Here is a 26706-nt window from a genome sequence, read left to right on the forward strand (position 1 = left end):
GAGGATGGAGAAAGAATGTGGTAGGCAGGGCTCACACACAGAGCTCCATTTATGACTCTACACAAATAAATAAACACATGTTCACTCTCACAGATACAGGTGCACAATTATTAATTTCATTAATTTAGTTATACATTCATTTATAATAAATCTAAATTATTTTAAAGTGTTTTGTCATTCCTGGAACCCAGCAAACCTGAACTTAATAAGAACTTGTGCTGAAGTCAAAGGATGTGTTTTTTTTCTCTGTGTCTCCTCCCCCTCTATCTATCGCTCCAGTTATCTCTCACGCAAACATGTGATGGAAATGCACTACATAATGATGTGTTGGAGCACGCACAGCAAAAGATAAAAGATAACAAATAACTCACTGACACATCTAAAAAAATTCTCCATTATCCACCAAGACTGCAGTCTCTGTGTATTAGTGAATGTGACTGTAGGTGAAATGGTCTGTAGTTTCTGTGTGTTAGTGAATGTGACTGTAGGTGAAATGATCTGTAGTTTCTGTGTGTTAGTGAATGTGACTGTAGGTGAAATGGTCTGTAGTTTCTGTGTGTTAGTGAATGTGACTGTAGGTGAAATGATCTGTAGTTTCTGTGTGTTAGTGAATGTGACTGTAGGTGAAATGGTCTGTAGTTTCTTTGTGTTAGTGAATGTGACTGTAGGCGAAATGTTCTGTAATCGAATGGTGAAATGGTCTTGAATCAGACTTACATTTTACTGACTGGTGCAGCGAGACAATCAATGATGACTGAAATATGAAGTTAAACACTATTTAATTGCAAGACATTGTGTTTTCGTGCAAAAGGTAAAGTAGTATAAGAAAACACATTCTGTTTTCAAGTTAAAACATTACAAGCAATTGCAACTTTTCTTTCAATGTATTAATAAAGTGTACAAGGATTCTAATCACCATAAACACTGTTTCATTGAAAGATTTTCTGTTTTCAACCAACAGGTAATGTCTTATATGTGAAAACAGTGTATGTATGTGAAAAGAAGTCATAATATGTTTGGAATGTGCGCATTTTGAATAAGTGTAACTCTGTTCTTTTACTTCTGCACATCATGAAACAAAGTTTGCAAGTACACTAATCATCTTAAACAAGAAATTAAGGTATTTATAAAAAATACAGAACTTTGGTATTTCCTTATAAAAAAGTCAAAGCAATGTGAGAGAATAGAGAGCAATGCTTTGATGCACAGAAATCTTAGAGTTGAGGACAGACAGAAATGTTTTCAAAACAAGATGGAGCCAAAGAGGTCACCCTAGTAGCCAAGGTAGAAAATGATATATGATGACATCTGTGTGAGCATTTTAGAAACGAGGCTTAGTAGAACGTTGCAAGCATTGACATTAAAAGGCACATAACTGTATAATAAACTGCTTACACATAGAAATGAGCAGTACATCCTGGGCAGTGGTAGCTCAGTGGTTAAGATACTTGACCTGGAAGGTTGCTGGTTCAAGCCCCACCGTTGTCACTGTTGGGCCCCTGAGCAAGACCCTTAACAATTGCTCAAGTTGTACTCAGTTATAATTGTAAGTTGCTTTGGATAAAAGTGTCAGCTAAATGCCATCAATGTACATCCTGATTTACATTCACATTTGATACTGATGAAGAGGGCCTTCTACCTTCTCCCAGATCCAGCCAAAATCAACGCCAAGTTCTGTCCCTGATCTGGTTTGTGGATCTGGTTATTGGATGTGGGCCAACACTGGCCAATCGGACCAATTCTCAAAGATTTGTTTACTCATGCAGCCCAGATGTGGGCCACATCCATCACACTCATTTTACATATGGATTAACGCTGGACCAGAGCTGCACTGAATCTGCATCACCTGCAGCAGTTTAAGCTGCACTTTATTTTAACATTATATCAGAATGTATGAATTAGTAATTTACATTACAATACCCAGTATTTAGTTATAAAAGCTTTTTATCTTTTATCTTTCTTTATCTTCATCAGACACAAATCAACATAAACCAAACCAAACAGGAGTATCTCTTCAGTGTGGGCTTATGCAAAAATAACAAACAAAAATGTACTAACACCAACCTGACACTTCTACAACATTTCTACTCCAACTCGCTAACAAAATCCAAACAGATGAAAAGAAACATGGCACCCACCCGTACACTCCAAAAAAAAACCCATCCCCAAAAAACAAAAAACATTCACATGACATCACATTTACACAAGAATACAAATACTGAACAAATCTTGAATCGTGGGAGGCCTTAACAAGGGCACCATTTATTTGGAGACCCAAGCTTATGGATATGGATATGGAAATAGGAGGAAGAAAAACTACACTAACACTAAGTAGTTTTTTTTTTTTCTACACCACCAACCATGTAAAGATTTTAGTTTGGGAATGAACACTTGATTGAAAGAAAAACGTACCTGGTAATGCAATGAAGGTGACAAATGATATCTGAAATTGACTATTATCAATTCAATTCAGTATCAGTGTTCACATGTGCTTGGATTTTGTTCTTTTACTCGTTGGGGCCTATTTCGTTGGTGCATGTTGGTAGATCCCAGGTGGAGGTGTGAAGCAAAAGCACTGATTCAGCTGAACTGATACTCACAGGTCCACGAAGCACACAGAGCAGTGCAGCGGAACAGTACTCGCAAGTCCACTGGACTCATGAAGCACAAGTGCGGTGACTGGGTCCTTCGAGTCGGTCCTTGCAAGCAGTAGTATGAGCTTGAGATTTATACGGGTCTGAGCAAGTCATTACATGCAATGCGTCACAGCAGTTCAGTTACACCTTACTGCACTCTACGTCAACCTCCTTTTATGCAGTGTGCTCTTATGATGGGAAGTCGTAACAAGGAAGAATTCACATGTATCTTGAATACTTCAGCATACAAACTTTGCTGAACTGGACCTCACAAAAGTTACCGAACCACAGAGAAAAAAATAACAAACCTACAATGGCAGGATGGCTGCACTACCACACTCAGACAGCTTAGCACATAAATCAAACAGAGAACATTTTTGTTTGGGCCAATATGCGGTATATATTAAATCGCCAAACAATAACTCCATCAAAAAAATACTGTGATAAACTCTCCTGAGAAAAGAACATACTCCCCACTCCTCATCTGTCCACAGCTTCTTTTTTTCTTTAAACCCACCCATTATCATTGCTGATAGGCTAGCAACATATCAGTCACTCTAAACTTGATAGGTTAACTCCCATAGAGGCTGACAGAGCACTACCTGAGAAATGGTGCAAAAACAAAGAAAATGATGTTGGGAAGCCAAGTATTTAACAAGTATAACAATGATAAAAAACATAAAAAATAAACAATGTGGGGTCTCCCATGTTTTTAGGGTGTGTACTTCTGTACTGTCTAAAGAACCTACAAATACATATCTATACAAACTACCCACAGCACTGTTTCTGACAATCGTTTTGCTGGCCAATCACATCATCCAAATCTGGAGAGATGTGGGACAGGAAGGAAAACCACTTCTTTCAGGCACTTCTCACAACAATCTCATGTGGATAGCCTGTAAAACAAAACAATACGACTAAAACTCATAACATCGAGGGATGTAACAGGCTTTAGGGTTTTTTTTTTTCCAATCATTTGAGTTTCTTGCATCTTTTAGCCAGTCCTCAAATTTGTTCACTGCAGACATCGTGGCCAGTGGGAAACTAATCTCTTCAGGCATTTCTGCAGTTTGAATCTCTGTACCCATTGTAGTAGCAAGATTATTAACAGTAGCAGCAAGCTGAATTTGCTGTCCTTTAATGTGTTCCAGCAGTGTTAGGTTGTGCACCTGAGTTGCTGGATAAAAGAAAAAGACAAGTGACAGCTCTGTTACAAAAGTAATTGTTGGTTATTTTCAGTAGTTAGATGTTTTCTTAAATCTGGTTATAACTAGACAACGTGGCAGAGGAAGGGTTGCCAATTTTCATGGTCAAGTCTGTCTTTTCTTAAGATCTTTTTACTAGGGATGCATTGATACTGATTCTGATATCCAGTATCAACCCAATACAGCGCTCATTTACTTGTACTCATGAAAATGCACTGATACCAACATCTGATACCTCCAGATTCCATGGGATGTAAGATGAGTGGCACATGTTAATAAATCCCAGACTATATGAAACAAAGATAGAAACTGAGATACTGAAACTGTACCGTTAAAGTCACTCAAAAACTGTGATACAAACTGAACCGTGGGCCTACTGTACCACTTCCCTCCCTATTGTGACCTATGAACTGTAATTCTGCATGTTCTATTTTTGTCTCATCTGGCATAGCCTGAATGTTTCCTTATGCTGAATGGTTTTGTACAATTTGATAGCTGTATGGAATAAAAGGATTTACTTCAGTGCCCGTGCTAGCAAGGAAGGGGTTCTGTGCCAGTTCTTCCAAGTCTAAAAGAGGGATTAAAGGAATGGCTCAGGCATTGCTCAGGGAAAAGTCTGGCAAACATCTGGCAGATGTACAAGGGGAGGAGAAGGAATGTGAGCAGGTAACGCAGGAGGTACATGAGGAGGAGGGATGAGAACAGATGGTGCAACTGGAGCTGAAGAAAGGTTGCTTCCACTCCTCTTGCTGATCAATGTCAGAATCTGCATAACTGAATATTTGCCAAATATAAAATGAAAAAATAGTGTAGAATTTAGTTTATGCAATGACAAAACTGTTACTGAAACCACACATGTAGACACCTATTGATATGTACAAATCCTCAGGATAAAACTGGCTAATTATCCTCTACACATTCAATGGAATTGTTCCCCATGTGCAATTGAACAATGCAGTTAACCACTATTTTAAATATCATACCTTGGCTTAATTTTCTCTTCCTACTAACTTCTAGGTTTCCTATAAGCACTGACATAAGCTGAAACGTTTGCTCTAGCTTCACTGGTTGGATTCTACTATCATGAATTCTACTTCCATTATCATACTAATGGAATAAAATCAATTAAAACTTCTGTTCTACTTTCCTGATCTTTTTGGTAGTGTGTGGGCAATGTTCTTCATTTGTATTAAACCAGTCTCAGCAGTGCCATCAGCATATAAGTTATTAGGCCAAGCACAACAGTGTCATCAGCATATTTGAAAATACAGTTGCTATAGTAACTTACAACACACTCCTAAGTGAACAAGGTATACAGTAGTGAACTTAGGACATAACCTTATGGTGATCTAGTGATAAGTGTGATGGTAGAGGAAAATAAACCACTCACCCTAACTGTTGTGTTCTAAAAAAAAAATCTAAAATCCAGTTCTTTATCGACGTATCCACACCCAGAGTCCTCAACTTAGTGACCAGTTTGGTAGAGATAATTGTGTTACAAGCTGAACTATAGTCTACAAATAACATACTGACGAATGTATTACTCTTATCAAGATACTATAAAGCTGTATGGAGAAGATCATCTGAGACTGATCTATTTTGTATATAAGCAAATTGGAAAGAATCCAAGAATGTTACTGCACTTTACAAGCCATTCTAGACAGTTTATAACCACTGAACGAAGAGCTATGGGATGTGATTATATAGACTAGATGGAAAATTATTTTCAGGGGCAGGAATATTTACTCATTTTGTCCCACAACAGGTGCAATAGACATACCTGTGATGGAACACCGTCTGATCCAGATGCCTTTTTGATTTCAGTTCTACTCACATCTTCCTTTGACTGTTACAAAGTGCACAGGTGTAGTTTCTGTTTAGATATTCAAACCTGGCAAAGAAAGAATTAATTTCATAAGGAAATCCCATGTCAGCAATGATGACCCCATCTGTCCAGGATTGTAATTGATTATGGCCTGCAGACCTTGCCACATTTGTCAAATGTCTGTTCTGGTGAAACTGTTCTCCACACACTCTCCAAAGGCTCTACTTATTGATTTAATTGCTTTCTGTAGATCATATCTAGACCATTTGTACATTTAAAAATCTCCAAATTTAAAAGCAGTTGTCCAAGCTTAAATTTTCTCTCACGTCCCGATTCTCCAAAGGCTTTTGATTGGGATAGGAAAGTGCAGTCCTCATTGGAATGCATGAGTCAATGCAAAAAGTGAAATAATCTGTTACTGTTCCTGCATATTCATTAAAGTCCCGTATCCAGTTCTTACAGTGATTTGCACATATTTCTGGTTCTCCACCACCTTAAGTTCACCTACTTGTTACATGTCATTTGTTATCAGGAAAATTGATATAGAGCTACTAATACTATCAAGTTGAAAAGTTTTCAGGCATCATAAAAGCAGATTTTAGTGCTACCTGAACCTGCTACTAATTTATCTTGTTTTGTACATTTGCCACTGGTAAAATGTTTGTGCTTTCATAACACACATAACAAACTGCAGAGACAAGTGTTTGTGAGATCACTGCTGTTATCACTGCTGTTGTTAGTATCAGTAACCTCAAGATTGTGTTTAATGTTAAATAATAGTGAAATTGCTTTATTTAAAGTCTTCCTGAGTGAAATAACTGATGGGTATCAGTACCTATCATTCTTGCCTACTATCCCTTTGCTCTGAACAAAACTCTTGAACATGTTTTTAAACATTCAGAGACCAAACCATTAAACTGGAGTCTATTGTCCTCCTTCATGTTCAGTAGGGCAGAATGGCCAACATTAAAGAACATCTGCTGGACACTCTAGAGGAATTGGTCACACAGGACCTGAAGACGTTCCAGTGGCATCTGACTAACAGTGCGGAAGATAAACATATCCCAAAGTCTCGCCTGGAGAAAGCAGACAGACATGACACTGTCGACTACATTGTGCAAACATATGGTCCAAATGGAGCTGTGGAGCTCATACTGGCCATCCTGGAGAAGATGAACAACCAACTGGCTGAAGAACTGAGGACCAAAGTCAAAAACAGTAAGTAATGCAATGAATCACATTTATTATTTAAACTCACTATTTCACAAATGAACACTGGACATCCTGAAGGAGATGAACTTCAAAACACTGGCTGAAAGTTTTCCTAATGTAGCAATAATGTAGAAATAACTACATAAACAACTGCTTACCATCCCTGAATGGTTCATTGTATGATGTCTCCTATACCTCAGTCAGTGAAGTATTAGTCTGAGACACTACAGATACTCTGCCCACATGTAAACAGAGAGTCTGATATCTACAGTACATTCATCTGGTTACAGTGTAAAGATGCATATTCTGTCCTTATTTTTTGTGTCTTAACACAACTTGGGCAGTGGTAGCTTAATGGTACTTAGGTACTTTACTTGTAATCATAAGGTTGCTGGTTCAAGTTGGCACTGTTGGGCCCCTGAGCAAGGCCCCTGAATCGCTGAGAAGTTGTTCTCAGTCCTAATTGTAAGTCGCTTTGGATAAAAGCATCAGCTAAGTGCTATAAATGTAAACTTGGCAGATAGCTAAACATCTGGGGTTCAATAAGTGTTTATTTTATCCAGACCCCCAAATCCTGTGAAACTGCAACCAACAATTATAGATTTTCATAATCAAAAGACATGAGTTTGCTTACATCATACAAAACTGATATATAAAGTAATATGTATTCCCATACAACATCCACACAGAATGTGACACAAGTCATCCAATCTTGCTATTATGAACTGAAGAAATTTGATTAAATATTCTGCTCATCAGTGAGGATAGACAGATGAAAATCTCACTTCATCATGAGCACATGCAGCTCACATCTAAGATGGCTGTATTAACCTCTAACCCTCATCATGTGACTTCAACAAACATTCAGAATTAAAGAACACTGGTTTCCTTAACATTGAACAGTGCCATCTTGTGGCCATATATGTCATTAGTCATTACATAAAAGAACAGTCATGACATGTGCATGACCATTTTGTACTGGTCCAACATTAATCACAGTTTTGTTCTTACAGCTAAATTCAACATTAGCAAACAGCTGAAGTGAGGTAAAATAATTACATGTATATATACTGACTGTATACAGACTGACTGCTCTTCAGATCCTGCATAATCTTTGCTGGGCAGAAATATTGAACACAATTTCCCCCAATTATTTTCGTATGCTTTGTCCCAGAGCTTTTGCATAATTAGGGTAGTTAGTTAACCAGCACTTTAAGTTGGCTTCTTTCTTCTGCCTGTCTGTGGAGCAGGTTCAGCATTTTAAACTGAATTCACCTCCCATTCTCAAAGCCTATGAGCATGTATAGATCAGTAAAGCAGAGAGACAATTTTATTAGCCTAACTGTTGAGACCAGTGTTTCCATCTCATGTGTACAAGACTAAGAGTAAGAGATTATTTTACTTAATTGGGAAAGTATGTGCAAATCAGCAGATAATGGAAGAATTTACACCATACACATTTAAGTGTAGGACCAGTAAATTAAGATTAGATTAAGATCACAGTAAAGTTTGCACAGTCTAAATGAATGTTTCAGTAAAAATCACATTCCCAAAGTTATCTGCTCATCCCTAATATAGTCAATCAGTCCAGATATGTTTGGTGTCCAGTATTTCCTTAGTTTATTTTGCTGTGCTACTGTCATATGAACACAGACCAGTCAGGTTTAGATCAGGCTTCCACCAGTCAGAATTTCCAAGTCCAGACCATCATGACTTAGACTACAGCAGACCTAACCATCACAGCTCAGACTAGAGGAAGCATCGCTGCACAAGGAAATGGGTTTCACATCGCAGTATATATTATGTGTCACTGTAGGGGTTTTACTTTTTACTATATACAGATTTCCATTTCTTATACTAATTTAGGCTTATTAAGTCTCATTAATAGTCTCAATTTATCAGTATAACATATATTCATGTATTCCATGTATTCCAGACGCTGCCATTCATCTGGATGGATAAGTCTCAATATGTGCCGATAGAAACAATGTGCACTCCGGCAAAATACGTGGCGGAGGAGTATGCATTTATATCAATGAGTCCTGGTGTAAAAACTCTGTGCTTGTCGTTAAGTACTGCTCACCGCTGGTGGAGTTTGCTATTGTCAGATGCAGACCTTTTTATTTACCGCAGAAATTCACCTCCGTGTTTATAATCGCGCTGTACATTCCACCCAGCGCGAACACACGAGAGGCTCTCCAGGAGCTGTATGGAGCGATTAGTGAACTGCAGAACGTTCATCCAGACGGACTGTTTATTGTCGCCGGAGACTTCAACCACGCAAATCTCAAGTCGGTACTGCCTAAATTCCATCAACATGTTAACTTTGCAATGAGAGGAGCGAACGCGCTGGATCTCATTTACACAAACATCTCCGGTGCTTACCCGGCGGAGCCCCTCCCCCACCTCGAATACTCTGATCACGTGTGTGTAATGTTGATTCCTCCATATAGACCGATCGTCAGACGCTCGAAACCGCTTCTGAAGCAGGTGAGAACCTGGCCAGCAGGAGCCATCTCTGCCCTTCAGGACTGTTTTGAGCAGACGACTTGGATAACATTCAAGGAGGCTGCTACTGACGGTGGCACTGTTAACCCGGAAGAGTATACAGCATTAGTGACTGGCTACATCAGCAAGTGCATTGATGATGTTACTGTCTCCAAGACCATCACCACACGCCCCAACCAGAAGCCATGGATGCCTGCTGAGGTGCACATGCTACTGAAGACCCGTGACTCAGCCTTCAGAACAGGTAACAGAGAGGCTCTCAGAAAAACAAGAGCCAAACTGTCACATGTGATCAGGGAAGCAAAGCGTGTACACGCACAGAGGATCCATGGACACTTCAAAGACACTGGTGACACACGGCGCATGTGGGCAGGCATTCAGGCCATTACTAACTATAGGAAAACATCACCTTCCTGTGACAGTGATGCCACCCTGCCAGATGCACTGAATGACTTCTATGCACGATTTGAAGCACAAAACAACGTTGCAGCGGAAAAGTCCATCCCTCCGCAAAATGACCAGGTGCTGTGCCTGACTGCATCTGATGTGAGGCATACTCTGCGTGGAGTTAACCCACAGAAAGCTGCTGGACCAGACGACATCCCGGGTCGTGTGCTCAGAGAATGTGCTGACCAGCTTGCAGATGTCCTGACAGATATCTTCAATATCTCTCTGAACTGCACCATGGTCCCAACATGCTTCAAGACCACCACCATCGTCCCCGTGCCTAAGTAGCCCACGGTGTCGTGTCTCAACGACTACCGTCCCGTTGAGAGACTCGTCATGAGACGCATCAAGACCCAGCTTCCCCCATCTCTGGACCCCCTGCAGTTCGCATACCGCCCCAACCGCTCTACAGATGATGCCATCTCTACCACACTTCATCTGGCACTCACACATCTGGATAAAAAGGGCACCTATGTAAGAATGCTGTTCATAGACTTCAGTTCAGTATTCAACACCATTGTTCCTCAGCATCTGATTGGAAAGTTGAGCTTACTGGGCTTGAACACCTCCCTCTGCAACTGGATCCTGGATTTCTTGACTGGTAGACCTCAGTCAGTCCGGATCGGTAGCAGCACTTCCAACACCACCACACTGAGTACTGGTGCTCCCCAGGGCAGCATATTTCGCCCTCTCCTGTTCACACTGCTGACTCATGACTGTGCAGCAATGCACAGTTCGAATCACATCATCAAGTTTGCTGATGACACGACCGTGCTGGGTCTCATCAACAAACACAACGAGTCGGCATACAGAGAGGAGGTGCGAAAACTGGTGAGCTGGTGTAATGAAACAACCTGTATCTGAATGTTGACAAGACAAAAGAAATGGTTGTTGAATTCAGGAGAGCAAGGCGAGATCACTTCCCACTTGCCATCAACGGCTCCTCAGTGGTGATTGTCAAGAACATCAAGTTCCTTGGTGTTCACTTAGTGGAGAACCTCAACTGGACCCTGAACACCAGTTCCATCACCAAGAGAGCCCAGCAACATCTTTACTTCCTTTGGAAGCTGAGGGAAGCCCATCTCCCATCATCCATCCTCACTACCTTCTATAGAGGTACTGTAGAGAGCATCCTGAGCAGCTGCATCATTACCTAGTTTGGGAACTGCACTGCCTTTGACCGCAAGACCCTCCAGAGAATAGTGAGAACAGCTGAGAAGATCATTGGAGTCTCTCTTCCCTCCATCACAAACATCTACATAACACGCTGCATCCGGAAAGCCACCAACATTGTGAAAGACCCCACACACCCCTCACATGAACTGTTCACCCTTCATCTGGAAGAAGGTACCACAGCATCCGGTCCCGCACCTCCAGACTGTGCAAGAGCTTCTTCCCAGAAGCCATTAGACTCCTGAACTCTGGCTAACTCCAATTCAGATTCCAAAAATGGGCACTTTTATACACACACACATACACACATGCTTATGCACGCATACACACACACACACACACACACACACACACACACACACACACACACACACACACACACACACACTCACACATTGTTTTGCATCGGACTAGTGCTGAAGTCAAACCTCACACAAATAAACTATGCACTCCTGTTGCAGTCTTGCACATTATCCTACTTGCTGTTTGAGTACTGTACTAAACCAGAACTGTACTCTGAACTGTTCTGGCTGCTACCGGTGACTGCTATGTTCAGTGTAGCATGTCACTGACTCCTCTGCACAACTCACTTTACATATGCCCAGTACTGTGTACTGGACTTAAATAATTGCACTGTCTACTCATTTTGTATTTGTCCTGTCCTATATTTATTATTGTTTATTTAATGTTTATGACATTTTGCACTATATTAGACTGTTTGTACTTGTGTAGCATGTTTTCTGTTGCACTGTTGTTTTGTGTTGCACCATGGTCCTGGAGGAACACTGTCTCGTTTTTGTTGTGTACTTGTATATAGCTGAAATGACAATAAAACCTCTTTGAACCTCAAATCAAAATGATGATCCTCAATTTCTAATTAAAGAATGTATCACTATTGATTTGCTCTCTGGAGGATTTAATGTATGTAGACAAGTTGGTGAAAATAAAATGATACATTTATTAACACAAAACATAGACACAAAACTTTGAATAATCTATCAGTATATTTACAGTAGTGAAAAAAAGCTAATTGCTATTTAGTGTGTGGGCATGTGTGTGTGAGTTGTGAGAGGGTGTGTGTAATGTGTGTAAGCATACATGCATGATGTAAGAGCAGCGAAGTTTTGCTAGGGAAAACCAGAAAGACCAATTTTATGTAAAGACCTGAGTGTTGTGTGCTATTGAACACACAATCTTTTATTTTCTTGGTGCAATCCACAGGGAGCACAGATAGTGAACTAGTATACAGAGTCCACATTTATGTGTGAGACCACAGTAAAGTAAGACGATCCTACAGTTTGCATGTAATTTTAAAACAAATGGTTCAGCAAAAAATCTAATTCACATAATTATCTACTTGCCACAAACATTAGCCCCAATACATTTTGACACCCAATGTTTCCTGTGTTAGTTTTCACAGAAGCTATTGGGGTAATTTAGGTTTCAAGTATTGAAAGATGTTCACCCAAACCATTTTCATAAATAGAAGCTCAGTTATATTTATTTGCTCTTAGACATGAATAAGCCTTGAAATCTACACAAAAACCTTACTATCTACATTAACTTCATACCTCTAGTGCAAAACCTATACAGGACCTGACAGACACCAAACATGTCTTACCTGATGGACTACATATGGAATAAATGGAAAATTGTGTACATTTGATTTTGGTAAAGCATGGTTAAAAAAGCTTATAGATCACAATACATTTTTGCAATTATCAGCCACTCTTGACCAGAGCAACTTGTCGTAATGAATCATATATGCGATATGTTTCTTCCCTGAGCATCAAACTCTTGACCTTGGTTTGACTTCCACCTTACTTTACCTGCGCTACCAGGTGAGCTCCAAGTTGGCTTTTTTCAAATCAAAAGTTTGATAGCAGCACTTGTGTTGTTCAGTTACTTTTTCCTGTCAGGCCTGAATCACATGAAGGGGAATGTTTGTCCTAAAGCCTGTTCACTGTAAGATTAAGGGGAATAGTTTAATTATGATTTAATTATGATTCCAGAGGATTGCTTACACCTTAAATACAGTCAGACACAAATGTTCAACGAATTTATAGTGAACACTTTGTGTTCATTTGATGCTGTGTTTTTTCTGTTTGGTTGCATGTGGTAAAAGGGTAAATATTATGATCTACACTAACTTTAGTAGTAGTAGACTATGCAATATAATAAGATGGCACCCACCATGGAAGATGTCTTTGTGTGTTCCTTCCACCAACACAACTATTCATTCATAATCTTTGCCCTAATCTTCATCCTAAATGTAAAGAGCACATATATGACAATAACATACAGCAGAGATGTACTCCTGGACCTTGGGAAAGCCCACCATGAACTTATCCTAAGCATTTCTGACTTTGACTTTCTTCTGTGCTCTGATTCGAACTGACGAGGCACAAAAGCACCAGTCTCTAATGAACCGTGCATCCGGCTGACAGAGCAACTGAGCGGAAGCATGACAAGAGGAAAGCTACATGCTATGCTAAATGGCAGGGCTTTGTGGCCGTTGTTACCTAGCCTGCTACTAGTAAATATGCTATATACGTATATATAGCCTAAGGTGTATAGATCAGGGACTGCTGTGTGCTTGTTTCCACTGAAACATGTCTCTTGGACAGCACACCAGTCTCAGCCTTCCAGCTTTAAACACATCTAACAAGGAGAGCGCCCAGCTGCGTTTGGGAAGTACAAAGGTGGCGGAGCCTGAGTCTGTGTTAACCACAGGTGGTGTTTGGATGTATGGACTATCAAAAACTGTTGACTGTGAAATGTAGAACTTTTTTTCTGCAGAGTGAATTTAGCACGGTGTTCATATTGGCTGTGTAAGTTCTACCAACATGCTAACTACACAAAGGCACTTTGCAATCAATAACTAAGAAATTGCACTCCCAGACACCATATTCATTGTGGTCGGTGACTGTCCTTCGCAATACTAGCAGAACGTGAGTTTTATAACAAGGGAGAGAAACCTACTTGACCAAGTCTACCTCAGCACGTGGGGTGCCTACAAGCCTGTGTCCTGCACACACACTGAACAGTTTAACCACATCTCTGTGTTCCTATAACCGGGACAGACCCCAACCAAACCTGGACAAACTGTGATGTTTGGTCAATGCAAAAACTGAGAAGGTTTGTAATTATAATTAAGCTGTTGTCTTCTTTTCTCCCTCTCTCACTCCTCTAGGTCAGGCAGCTTCCAGCGCAGCACCACCTGAACTTTGCAATAAGAATGCTGCTCTCACTGAAGGTGAAAGTGCTGCCAGGGTTATGTGGTTGGATTATGTATACTCTCAAACCTCTTTCTTATTCCTCTCATTTCTTCTTACTTTTGTAATCTAAATTTTCATGTAACTACTGAAATGCTGTGTCATTAATTGGATGTTACTGGCCATTAAATGCCATGCATTTTCTTATACCCCACAAAAAAAGAAAAGCTCCATGAATAAATAGACAAACTCAAACACATTACATTACATTATATTACTTTACATCAAACACATTACATTACATTAATACTTTTATATTTAATGTTTAATTATGTAACATTTATTCATTCATGCCTTCATGTAACACATTTACAAGTATATCCAGAACCAGGAAATTTGAGGTTTAAATATGGTTTAGCTCTCTTGGCCTCAGGAAGAGACTAATAAAAAGACTAATAAAAGTGTAAGATCTTATTTCCTTACTAAGAAATTACTGACTAAATATCTCCTGTTGTTCACCAAACCTTTAATGATTGTCTGATAACACTTGTCAACTAAGCTTTTTCATCATGTGTAATATGGAAAAACAGTACCTATGAAAGTGGAGCTCCTCTATGTTCACTTACTGCTGCACAACACTGAAAATGAATATCCCCGGGCAAATGTAATGAAACATTATAGATAAAAAGTACTATATTGTCTCTATTTCAGTTTCAGAAACCATATATCCTCCAGGTGTGTGTGTGTGTGTGTGTGTGTGTGTGTGTAATTTTGAAATTCTGCAGGCTCAGTAATGGGACAATTATAATATTGACACAAACAATTATGTTCATAGAAGATGCAACCAGCTAGAAAGTCATGCCACCTGTAGTGATTTTGTTATGCTCTGAATGTATGTTTTCCTGAAGAGGCATATAAAAATACACTAGTCTAAAGAAACCCCAAAAAGTAGTCCACTATGAATAGAGCTTTTAGTTATCTGTAATGTGTTCTTTTTATATGCATTATATTTGATGACAATGGATAAGACTTTGTCTCTCTATTCTAAAGGTGAACAAAAGGAATCAGAAAGTAAGCTGCTCAAATCCATTTTCAGAAGCCAATATTCCACAATATATGAGGGAACAGCAGCAACACGTGAACTTTAATGAGATTTACACACAGCTCTATATACTGAAGGACTGGAGAGGAGGAATCAGTACAGACCATGAAGTCATACAGATAGAGTCTGGAGTCTTGAGACGGGATACAGCAGACATTCCACTCAGGTTCAATGACGTTTTCAGTGATGACAATGGGGAAAAAAGTTCTCACACTAGGAAGAGCTGGGATTGGGAAAACAGTGTGTGTTCTGAGGTTTGTTTTAGATTGGACTGTAGGAAAATCCAATGCAGATATAGATTTTGTCTATCCTATTCTTTTCCGAGAGCTGAATTTTCTGAAAGATGAACAATATAACCTGCACGAGCTTCTTCTGTACTCCTGCCCAAAACTCAGAAGTTTAAAAGAAACTGGGCTTTTTGACAATAAGTGTAGATGTGTGTTCATCTTCGATGGACTGAATGAAATGAGAAAACTACTGCATTTCCAAGGGAAGAAATTTACCGATATAACTAAGAAGGCATAGGTTGATGTCCTGGTAACAAACCTCATCACAGGAGCTCTACTTCCATCTGCCTCTGTCTGGATCACCTCCAGACCTGCAGCAGCAGATCAAATCCACAGGAAATATATCCACCTGATGACAGAAGTACGAGGATTCATCACTGACCAACAGAAGGAACAGAACTTCAGGAATCAAATCAGTGAACAGGATCAGGCCAGCAGAATCATCTCACACATTAAACAGTCAAAGACCCTCCATATCATGTGCCACATGCCCATTTTCTGTTTGATCACGGCCATGGTGCTTCAGAAAATCCTGAATCAATGCACTAAGGCCCCAAAGAGCCTAACAGAAATGTATGCAAACTTTCTTATTATTGGGATGAGCACAAAGAATGAGAAACGTAATGAAACTCCTCAGAAAGACACAAAAAAACTTCTGGAATCCAACAGGGCCATGATTCTGAAACTGGCTGAACTGGCTTTCAAACCGCTAATAAAAGGAAATATCGTCTTCTATGAAGAGGACCTGAGAGAGTGTGGCATTGATGTCACTGAGGCCTCAGTGTACTCTCGGGTTTGTACAGCAATCTTTAAGGAGGAATCTGGGTGTTACCAGAGGAAAATCTACTGCTTTGTGCATCTGAGCTTTCAGGAGTTCCTGGCTGCATTCTATGTATTGCACTGCTTTTTGAATGAGAAAATGGGGCAGCTACAGTCTATCTTATGTGATCATCATTATGATAATTTTATGATAATTAACTGTTCTGAGGTTGACGGCAACTGCTCTGAGGTTGATGGCGACTGCGCTGAGGATGACGACGGCTGCGCTGAGGACGAAAAGTGCCCAGAAACTGATAAGCACAGAGATCAATCTAAGAAGGTCCAACTGGAGGATGTGCTGATGAGAGCAGTGGATAAAGCCTTGAAGAGTAAGAATGGACACCTGGATCTTTTTCTCCGATTCCTGCTGGGCATCTCACTGGAGTCCAATCAGAGTCTCCTACAAGGTCTACTCACACACACACACAGCAGTTCAGAGAGCATCCAGGAAACCAAAGAATAAATCAAGGAACTAATCAAAGACAATTATGCAGAGGAGATCTCATCTGAAAGATCCATAAATCTGTTCCTTGAAATAAATGACCCGTCTCTCTCCATAGAGATTCAGGAGCATCTACAGTCAGAGAAACATTCAGAAGAACAGCTCTCTGCTGCAAAATGCTCAGCAATAGCCTACATGCTGCAGATGTCAGAGGAGGTGCTGAATGAGTTGGACCTGAAGAAATACAACACAACAGAGGAGGGGTACAGCAGACTGATTCCAGCAACAAAGAACTGCAAAAGGGCTCTGTGAATATCTAAAGTAAATTTCATTAAATTAATAATTTATATCAGTAACTGAGTGAATGCTACCTGTAATGAAGGTAATAATGAACCATCTACAAAGCAGTGAAACGTGCATGTAAGTTGATGTTTTATAACAATATGTCTTACATTTATGTTCACACATACTTGACTCATACATATTCATATTAGTATATTATAAGGCACCAAGATCCTGTCGGCATGCGAGTCCAGTTTTCCCGTTGCAATTTGTTTTACTAGTTAACCTGTATGCAAATCAAATTGTGGTGACAAACAAAAAATCTGCTTTGCTTTGTCTGCAGATATTTCTGAATTATATGCAACATTCTTACCACTTGATTGTTTAGACCCAGATTAATCATTTCTATGTGACTTGATTCCACAGTCCGTGTTTTAACTGTAATTTGCACTTTGTTTTCTGTTTTGCTTTTACAGACTAGCTGGTTGCAATTTTACCAACAACATAAGTGGAACTCTCTGCTCTGCTTTGACTTAGAAAAGGTCTTTGTTATTTGCTCATAGAATACATCCTAGCCAGTAAAGAAGGATATAGTTCAAGATACCGATGAACTAGAATACTGTAGAAATACAGGGATCAATGCTGATGCCTGGAAATGCAAAATAAATAAGCTCTATAACAGACAACAATAAGTACCAGAGTTTCAGTTATTTAACATAGGAGCAGGGACAGTGGCCTTTTAAATATTCCACAAATAGATGGGTCTTCAGTCTGAATTTAAAACTGCAAGGGACTCCAGCGGATGTTCTTTTCACTTTTATAAAACATTTCCTTATTTTCATTACTTCTTTCAAATTGCTCCTAACAACTTCCTAAACTTGTTTGCTACATGAAAGTGAATTTGAATAATGTGTGTTAGAAAAGTTTAGGAGAGTTGATGTTGAAGAAGGTTGTAAGGTTCTTTCATTGGTTGTTCAGCCTAAGTGCAGCAATCCCCCTGTCTGTCCAATGTGTCCTCTCTACGAGCTCAGAGATCAACTATGAATACAGAGACCAGGGTCAATTGTAGTCAGAGGAGCTCTAGATTATTAGCAGCAAAGGGAAAGTATTTGTAGGGATGAGGTGCTTGTAAAGAAAAGAGAAGTGGTGCAGGAAGGGGAAGAAGGGAGGCAAGGTGTGTGTGTGTGTGTGTGTGTGTGTGTGTGTGTGTGTGTGTGTGTGTGTGTGTGTGCGTGTGCGTGTGCGTGTGCGTGCGTGTGCGTGCGTGTGCGTGTGTGTGCGTGTGTGTGTGTGCGTGTGTGTGCGTGTGCGTGCGTGTGCGAGTGTGTGTGTGTGTGTGCGTGTGTGCGTGTGTGTGTGTGTGTGTGAGTGTGTGTGTGTGTGTGTGTGTGTGTGTGTGTGTGCGAGTGTGTGTGTGTGTGTGTGAGAGAGAGAGAGAGAGAGACTGGAGTGAATGGCTATTGTTAACTAACAAGCATTTCTTTGGTGTGTTAGGGAAACTACTGAAATATCCAGTGCATGTAGAGTTTATGCAAGCAGGAGACTTTATGTTCTTGGGTGAATCTCTTTGTAGCAACAAACACTCAAGTAACAGATGTAGTAACATCTGCAAAGTCATCCTACTACAGAGAGAAATTTGTAGCATCATCATCTGATCCATGCAAGCTCTTCACTATTTTTCTTCTCTCCTTAATCCTCCCCCTTCCCCTACTTCCTCATCTCTTACTCCGGAAAATGGCCCTCATAGCAGTGACTGAGAAACTTCATGCCGCTAAAGCTGCCAAACAGTCATCTGTTTTGATTCTTCTATACCTTTCAGCAGCTTTTGACAAAGCGAACCACAACATTCTTCTCTCTGTTCTTTCCAGACTTGGTGTAACTGGCTCTGCTCGGAGATGATTTCAGTCCTATCAGGTGACATGGAGAGGATCCACATCCAAACCATGTCGACTCTCCACTGGTGTTCCACAAGGCTCAGTATTGGGTCCTCTTCTCTTCTCTTTGTATACTCGTTCTCTTGGTGATATAATATCTTCTCATGATTTCTCCTACCACTGCTATGCTGATGACACTCAATTATTTCTTTCTGACATGCAGGTCTCCAGACGTATCTCGGCATGCTTGACTGACATCGCGTCATGGATGACAGCCCACCACTTGAAGCTCAACCCCAGTAAAACCAAGCTTCTGTTCATCCCAGGTACTCCCAACCCTTACCATGACCTCACTGTTTCCTTTGCAAACTCCCTGGTATCACCATCTGAAGCTGCCCGTAGCCTGGGCGTAACTTTGGACAACCAGTTGTTCTCAAATCCTGTTTCTAATCTAACCCCGTCTTGCAGATTCCTCCTTTGTAACATACAAAGGATTCGACCCTTTCTTTCGGCAAGAAGCTACCCAGGTGCTTGCACAGTCTCTTGTGATCTCAAAGCTAGACTACTGCAACTCACTACTTTCTTGTCTTCCTCTAAGAGCCATCAAACCTCTACAACTTGTCCAGAATGCAGCAGCGTGACTGGTCTTCAATCTTCCGAAGTTCACACGTTACTCCACTTCTGCGCTCTCTTCATTGGCTGTACGCATCAGATTTAAAACCTTGATGCTTGCCTACAAAGCCAAAAATGGACCAGCCCCTTGATACATGAGGTCAATGGTCAAGGCCCGATCCGTACCTCAAGTACTTTGAACCTCAAGTGCAGCTCGGCTTCAAATACCTTGCTTCAGGTCTCATGGACGAGACCTGTCCTGGCCCCAAGTTGGTGGAATGAACTCCCACTTGCTGTCCGGACAGCAGAGTCCCTTGCAGTCTTCAAATGCAGACTGAAGACCCACCTATTTGCAGAATAATGAAAGGACAACTGACACTGCTCCCATATTGATTGACTAATTTAATACTTATTGTAGGGCATTGTTTATGTTGTTTAACATACTCTAGCACTTATTGTTTATAGCACTTATCATTGTTTAAGATAGACCTTATGTATTTTGCACTTCTAGGTATAAGCATTCATACTTGTATTCTACAGTATTCCAGTTAATTGGTATGTTTAATTCTAACCTACTGTACTTGGATATATTCTATGAGTAAATGACAAAGCACTTTCGTCTGCTAAATGCCGTAAATGTAAATGTGTAAAGCACACCAGTCAGAGCCTACTATGATAGCAACCCTTGTCTGTACTTTGCCCCAAATTTGAGTGAACCTGAACGTAACCAACCCCATAGTGATCATACAGATGATGAAGTAGATATGGAATCTGTCATCATAGAATTGAGAGAGTAGAAAGTGGTGTTGATGTATATATGTGAATGTTGTGTTGTCCCTGTATCCTGCTACCTACAGCCTTCTTCACATCATTGGGCTGATGCCTGTGGCCTTGACCAAATGGGTGAGATGAAGTGGAGAATGGAACTTTTCTCTCTCTTGACTGCATTCTCACCCCTGAGATAACTGATTATAATAATAATAATAATAATAACAATAATAATAATAATAATAACAACAACAATAATAATAATAATAATAATAATTATTATTATTATTATTATTATTATTATTATTATTATTATTATTATTATTATTATCAGTTAGAAAGGTTTATGGCTCATGCAAGGACAAATAGCCAAACTTTATGGCCTTGGGAAGTTGAAGGCCATAAAACACCCCTACCCCTCTTGAAATTTAATTCACATAATTTAAATTCAGCGTGGGATTCAGCGTGTATTCAGCGTGGGATTTCGGGTGAACAGCTGCATGTGGATGGCTGAAAATCGGTATGCAGGTATGTCTATTAGTCCTAAGAAATTTCATGTTGATAAATGTACAGTATTTTAAGAATATTCTATGTTATTAAGTGATTTATTAGTTTAGGCTGGCGGGCCTGCTAGGGGGTGTTGGTGCAACACAGGAAATCAGAAATGTGCCGGTTTCATAATGACAGTCTTGATACAATACAACATTTGCAAAGACGTGAAGGTGTTACAAATTTAAGGCTTAGTTAAAGGGTATGTGCATGATTTAGACTAACCTAGGCTTTTTACATTTTTACATCACATTTGTGAATGTTTGGTGAAAACACTGTCTCTCTGCAACATTTTAAAGACAAGCTAAGATGTTTAAAATTCACAGACTGGCATTATGGAACTAATGTGAAATGCTGGAGAGTTTCTGAGTTTAGTTTTTAGTGATGGTATTTTGAAAGAATTAACTCCGCTGTACTGCTTTAATCGCCTGCACTGATTAACTGATAATATGATTACAGTCAGATATGCCTGTGTAGCGTACTGTTCTATATGGTATGGTATTACATTCCAGTAACTGTTACATTGAATCATATTGACTAATACAAACCAGCCTTATTGCAGGGCTTGGAATGTAAGTTGTGAAATAATGTGTGAAGTTTAGTCATGGTGGTCAGATGGGTGCTGGTGTCGTGAAAACAGTGTGTCATGTAGCAACTTATTTAAAGACATGAAGGTGTTAGAATTTTTTGCCTGGTACTTTACATCTACAAATCACACTTTGAAACAATCAAAAGAGTCAACACTTTAAAAACTTAATTCCCCACATTCCTACTGTTTCTTGGATGACAAACAACCTAGCCAGCAGAATGTATATTATATTGTCCTGTCTTTTGGCTTGTGTGACTGTATCTTCATGTTTATGCTTAAATTACATTGTCTTTTTGTTTTTACTGTGTTCTGCCGTCTTCTACTGTCTACCCACACTTAGGTAGCCCTGTGTGCTATGATGATCTGCTGTTGTGTGTTGAACTATGAAACAAAAATTTAAGCCTAATGTTATAATATGGCACATGTGTGTGTGTGTGTATGTAAAAATTCTCAAAGGCAGCTGAATGAAAACTTCATATAAACCTTGGTTCACATCTCTTCTAAAGCTGCACTGTTAACATGATGGCAGATGTTTGTGTGTATATGTGTTTGTTTGTGTAAAACACACGTGTGACTCCAAACAGAAGTGTATTTATAGGGTGTGTTTGGAAAAGTGTAAAATTATTGTTTACTCATTCTATTTATAGTGGAATTCTAAAATTAGGAAAGTCCCGAAGGATCTAGCTATTTAATGAAGGGTATGGGTGTTTTGTAAGCTGTAAGAGAGACTCTGGGGTCTCAGGGACCCCCAACAGAATATATGGGTTAAATGGGATGATTCCCAACTACTTTTTTTTTTAACTTTACTAGAAAAAAGCCCATTCTTTTCTTTTCAATAGGTGTACATTAAAACTTTGTGTTATATAAACATGGGCTAATGTCTAATCATTTTGTGAAGTTGTATTTATGCAGTTAACTAATGTAATTTTATCTTGAATTGTATTACAAGCGATGCCTGTTTTTCTTGGCAGGCAAGGGTTATATGCAGTGGTGAAGTCAAAGAAGACAGAGGCCCCAAATGTTTTATTACTCACTTAATTTTGTTTATTTATTCAAGTCCTTGATTCCAAAAAGTCAAAACAGGTAAAATCTGACTACTTTTGCATAGAATATTAAGGTGTATGAAAGAAGCTAATAAGGCTGATTATGTGTAAATAATATGAATGATTAACATTGAAAGAAAGATTATTCAAAAATGTTTTTTTTTTCTAATTAACATTAACATCAAGTGATTCCCCGATGCACATCAGAAGCGCGTAGTAGGTACTGAGAGCGGAAACATCTCTACACCAACCTGGCTCACTGGAAACATGAAGAAGGCAGAACTGGGCTGTGGTGAATCGAAACATTCATGATTATACAGTACAGTGCAGAGTACAGCAGAATTCTACAAGTTAAAAGCAAAAATCAAAGACTTCAAATTTATGGACTGATGATTGTATGCTTAAATGTCCTGTATTGCAGTGTGGAAAGTGTTTCTTACCAGTTGCTGCACTAGATCTTCTCCTCTATGAATTCAGTCATGACTGAGGTCCCACATTGGCATCTGTATTCCCCATACTCGACTTCACTGTGGCTACCTGTGGTGATGGTCAGCTTGACTGGGACCTTCACATCCACCTCCTTCCTCACCACGTTCACAGTGAGCTTGGTGTGGGGAGGGACTTTGACTGGCAGGGTGACTCGGACACTCTTCTTCTCAGTTCTAGCGTTGGTGCTTCCCCTCTCCACAGTGAAAGTATTACTCAAAGAGAGGTTCTGCTCTGCCTTCACAAAGATATCTACCTCAAATTTTGATCCCAAGGTGATGGTTGTATCAATGCTGAAGCGGAAACTCTCAGTGACAGATGTGTCGTACTCTCGTATCAGCTGTGTGGAGAAGGTTTGTTCATGTTCTCCATGATTCAGACCACACAGAGACTCAATGACCACAGATTTCACTTGATCCTCCTTCTTGTCCCACTGGACCTCTGCTGATATAATGGGTCTACCTGGCTTAAGAGGGTGAAGGTGAGACAGTTTGTCATTGAACAAACCATAGTTGGGCACACAATGAGAAGCTCTTGCCACCATGAAAGATCCACCTCTATTTGCATGCTCATATAGGATCCAGGCTCCTCTCTGCACCTTATGAGAAGATGCAAGATCATTGAAAGAACCAGAGCACAGAGAGGTCTCACAGTTAACAACAATCTTCTGGCCCCCGTAGTTTACATGTTCATACAGTGTGATCTGAGGATCTGTCAGGTCTTCTGTCACTAACTCCATTGAAGAAATAGTATCATTGTGTTGCACTGCAGAGTATTCTCCCTCTTCATAGACAGCCAGGATGTCCTTGAAATTGACGTGTCTGTATACCACCCATGGGTTACCAAATATCTTCAAAGAGGAGATGCAGTCATTAAAACTGTGATCAATCAAGTTGGAGACATTGGAAGTAAACTCTCTGCTGAGACCCTGGAAGTTACAATGCTCATACACAATGATCTTGTTCATTGTGTCTGGAGGAATAAGTCTTACTGGAGGCAGTGTAGAAAGAGATGATACAGTATAAAAAAGACTTGGGTTCACTTGTTATATAGCTGGGCTGCAGTGGGTGGGAGTGGGCGGGCCAGCACCATGAGACACTGACTGCATATGAGAGCCTGTGTACTAGCATGCTTTGATATTTAGACTGGCTATTATTCTTCACAAACATATATTGAGTGTTTTTTGATGCAGTTCCCAAAGCCCTGAAAAGTTCTACTTTTCAAATCTATTGCTCACTTTTCATTTGGGTTATATGAACACTAATAATTGTATGTTCTGAGTTGAAACTGAAGGAAGTGAATGAGCAGTCTTCACTTCCAGCTTCCACTCCATACACGCTTCCACACAGTTCAGTACACATACATTACTGTGCAAACTAAAGGGCTTTGAAAAAAATCATTACTGAATATCGCCACAAGCAGCAATTCTGTGTTCAAGCACGTATAGTCCCATGGGCTCTTTGGACAGAAGAGTCCCACAAGGCATATGTGCCAGAACAGAACCTACTAAATGTCACACCTATTTACTAACCTACAATTCATGCATCACTCTTATTACAAGGACATTTAACCTTTGGCAAAATAGGCAATTGTGCACTGCAGATCATCCTGAAGGCTAATTTGGCTTAACATCATATTGTTATTACATGTATCTGTGTAAATGTTTTATTGTATAAATATTGTTTGTATAAATAAGTCTAAATATTGGACAGTTGGTTTTGATATTTGACATAATTCATAATGGCAAAGTTATTCAATTCATAGATCTGAATCACATTACACAACACTTATCTGTAGTAATGTGAATTTTAAGTATGTTAGATGTCTTTGTGCACTGTAGCACCCCCTAAAAATACATTTGGACCAAACTTGGCATACCCCATGAGAACCTCAATCAATGAACATGTTTGAAATTAGGAGATGATCCCTTACATGGTTTATGAATTTTTACAATTTAGGTCATATTCGGCAAGGTTGTAACAAATGTAACAAATTATATGCTAATTTAATAAAGGATTAATTTGCATATGGTGGCCATATTGTTTTGAAATTTCAGAATCCTTTTTATTATTATTACAGATCAGACCCCATTTTTTTGGAGATTGGTTGAAAAACTTAGGACTAGTTAATAAAAGTAGGTTTCCCATATGCAAATGAGCAAAAAAAAAATCTAAATGGATAGAGAATAATGGTTTATGAGACTTTTTTATTTGGCAATGTTTATTCGGTTTAATGTCAAGTCGTTTCATGTTTGTATTACGTGAGTGCCTCTGTCGTTTATGTTATTAAATGTTCGTCCCTGTCGAGGAAGTCTGTGCGTCTTGCCCCTCGCCCTACGGCACTCGGGCCGACACGTTACATATGCGTTATAGTGTGAGAAAAAAATGACTGAAATGTTTAAAATTTCACTGATTCTGGGCCAAAGCACTTTCTCAAGTCTGATGTGACACACCATGAAAACAGAATTCATCCAACATGGACACATGACAATATGGCTTTGGCCACTATTTTATTAAAAGGTTAGGTGGCAACAATGTGTTGGAAATTTCAATGAAGTGCTTGCACACTTAAGCAGAATGCATTCCTTTATTTCCATCAAGAGTTTACAGCAGGGCTGTCAAACATGCAGAATTAGTGCGAGCCTTGTAATTACAGTTCAAATTCAAATGATCAAATTATCAACCAGACGCATACCAACCAGAATAAGTGGAGGGCTTCAAGAGGTTGTTATAAAGAAACAGGTGAAGTTTTGTTTCGATTGAACTAAGCACTGTAATTTTGTATAGTGTTTTCAAAATAGTGCCAGTTTCATGAAAACAGTCTGACACATAACATTTGTAAAGACATTTGTGTTACAAACTTAAGACTGAGTGAAAGGGTATGTGCATGTGAAGTCTGGTTTAGACTGAACTAGGCTTTTTACATTTTTACATCACATTTGGTGACAGCATTGTCTCTTTGCTCATTTTAAAGACAATCCAGTGTTAGATTCTGTACAGAATCCCACTAGAGATTGTTAGACACTGGAGCCTTTCTGTCTTCAGGCACCAAACGCAAGGTCTCTGCTTATCAGCCATGACATGGCGGCTTGACCGTGAGCTGGTCACCCGAGCTCATCCGCTCCCTCTTCCTGTCTCCTATACCTCTTGCTTTGCCTTTCTCTCTGTCACTGCTCTCTCTAAGCACAGGAGTGGCTCATGGTGGGCACGGGAACAGCTCGTGGCCCGTTCATGCAGAGAGCATCTAATCTTTACTAACCTTGTCTCTTCCTTTCTATGTAGACCCTTAGAACATGCCTCATTTTTCCCCGTCATCCTGTAGATTTAGATAGTAGATATAGGACACATATGTACTCTGTGCTTTCCTCGATAAAGTGGAACTCTCTTGATATGACTTGGTGTCAGTGCCTCTTGACTTTCCTGGATTGATCCAGCTACAGAGGATGGAGGGCAGAGGGTAACTTGGAGTAGATTGAAGCTGAAGGACTGGTCACTTTGAACCAGTTTCTAACAGCCAGGTGTTTAAAATGCACACACTGGCATGTTGGAACTAATGCAAAATGCTGGTGAGTTTCTGAGTTTAGTTTTTGGTGATGGCATAAAATGAACTCTGCTGTAATGCTGTAATAGCCT

The 26706-nt window shown here is 39.7% G+C and overlaps 1 protein-coding gene across 1 annotated transcript; it reads right to left on the bottom strand.

Moving 5' to 3' along the window:
• Positions 1 to 22791: 22791 nt before the first annotated feature.
• Positions 22792 to 24041, bottom strand: LOC118242706 (epidermal differentiation-specific protein-like). Its single transcript, XM_035534921.1, has 2 exons — positions 23029 to 24041; positions 22792 to 22875 (listed from the first exon to the last, which is right to left on the bottom strand). Exon 1 carries the CDS (start codon positions 24039 to 24041, stop codon positions 23040 to 23042), a length of 1002 nt encoding a protein of 333 aa, XP_035390814.1. The 3' UTR covers positions 22792 to 22875; positions 23029 to 23039.
• Positions 24042 to 26706: the final 2665 nt, after the last annotated feature.

This window comes from Electrophorus electricus, chromosome 16, assembly GCF_013358815.1.
Source record: "Electrophorus electricus isolate fEleEle1 chromosome 16, fEleEle1.pri, whole genome shotgun sequence".
Taxonomy (NCBI): domain Eukaryota; kingdom Metazoa; phylum Chordata; class Actinopteri; order Gymnotiformes; family Gymnotidae; genus Electrophorus; species Electrophorus electricus.

Bases quoted from the DNA above. Each gene is read 5' to 3' on its own strand.
- LOC118242706 (XM_035534921.1), bottom strand. From the start codon at position 24,041: ATGAACAAGATCATTGTGTATGAGCATTGTAACTTCCAGGGTCTCAGC.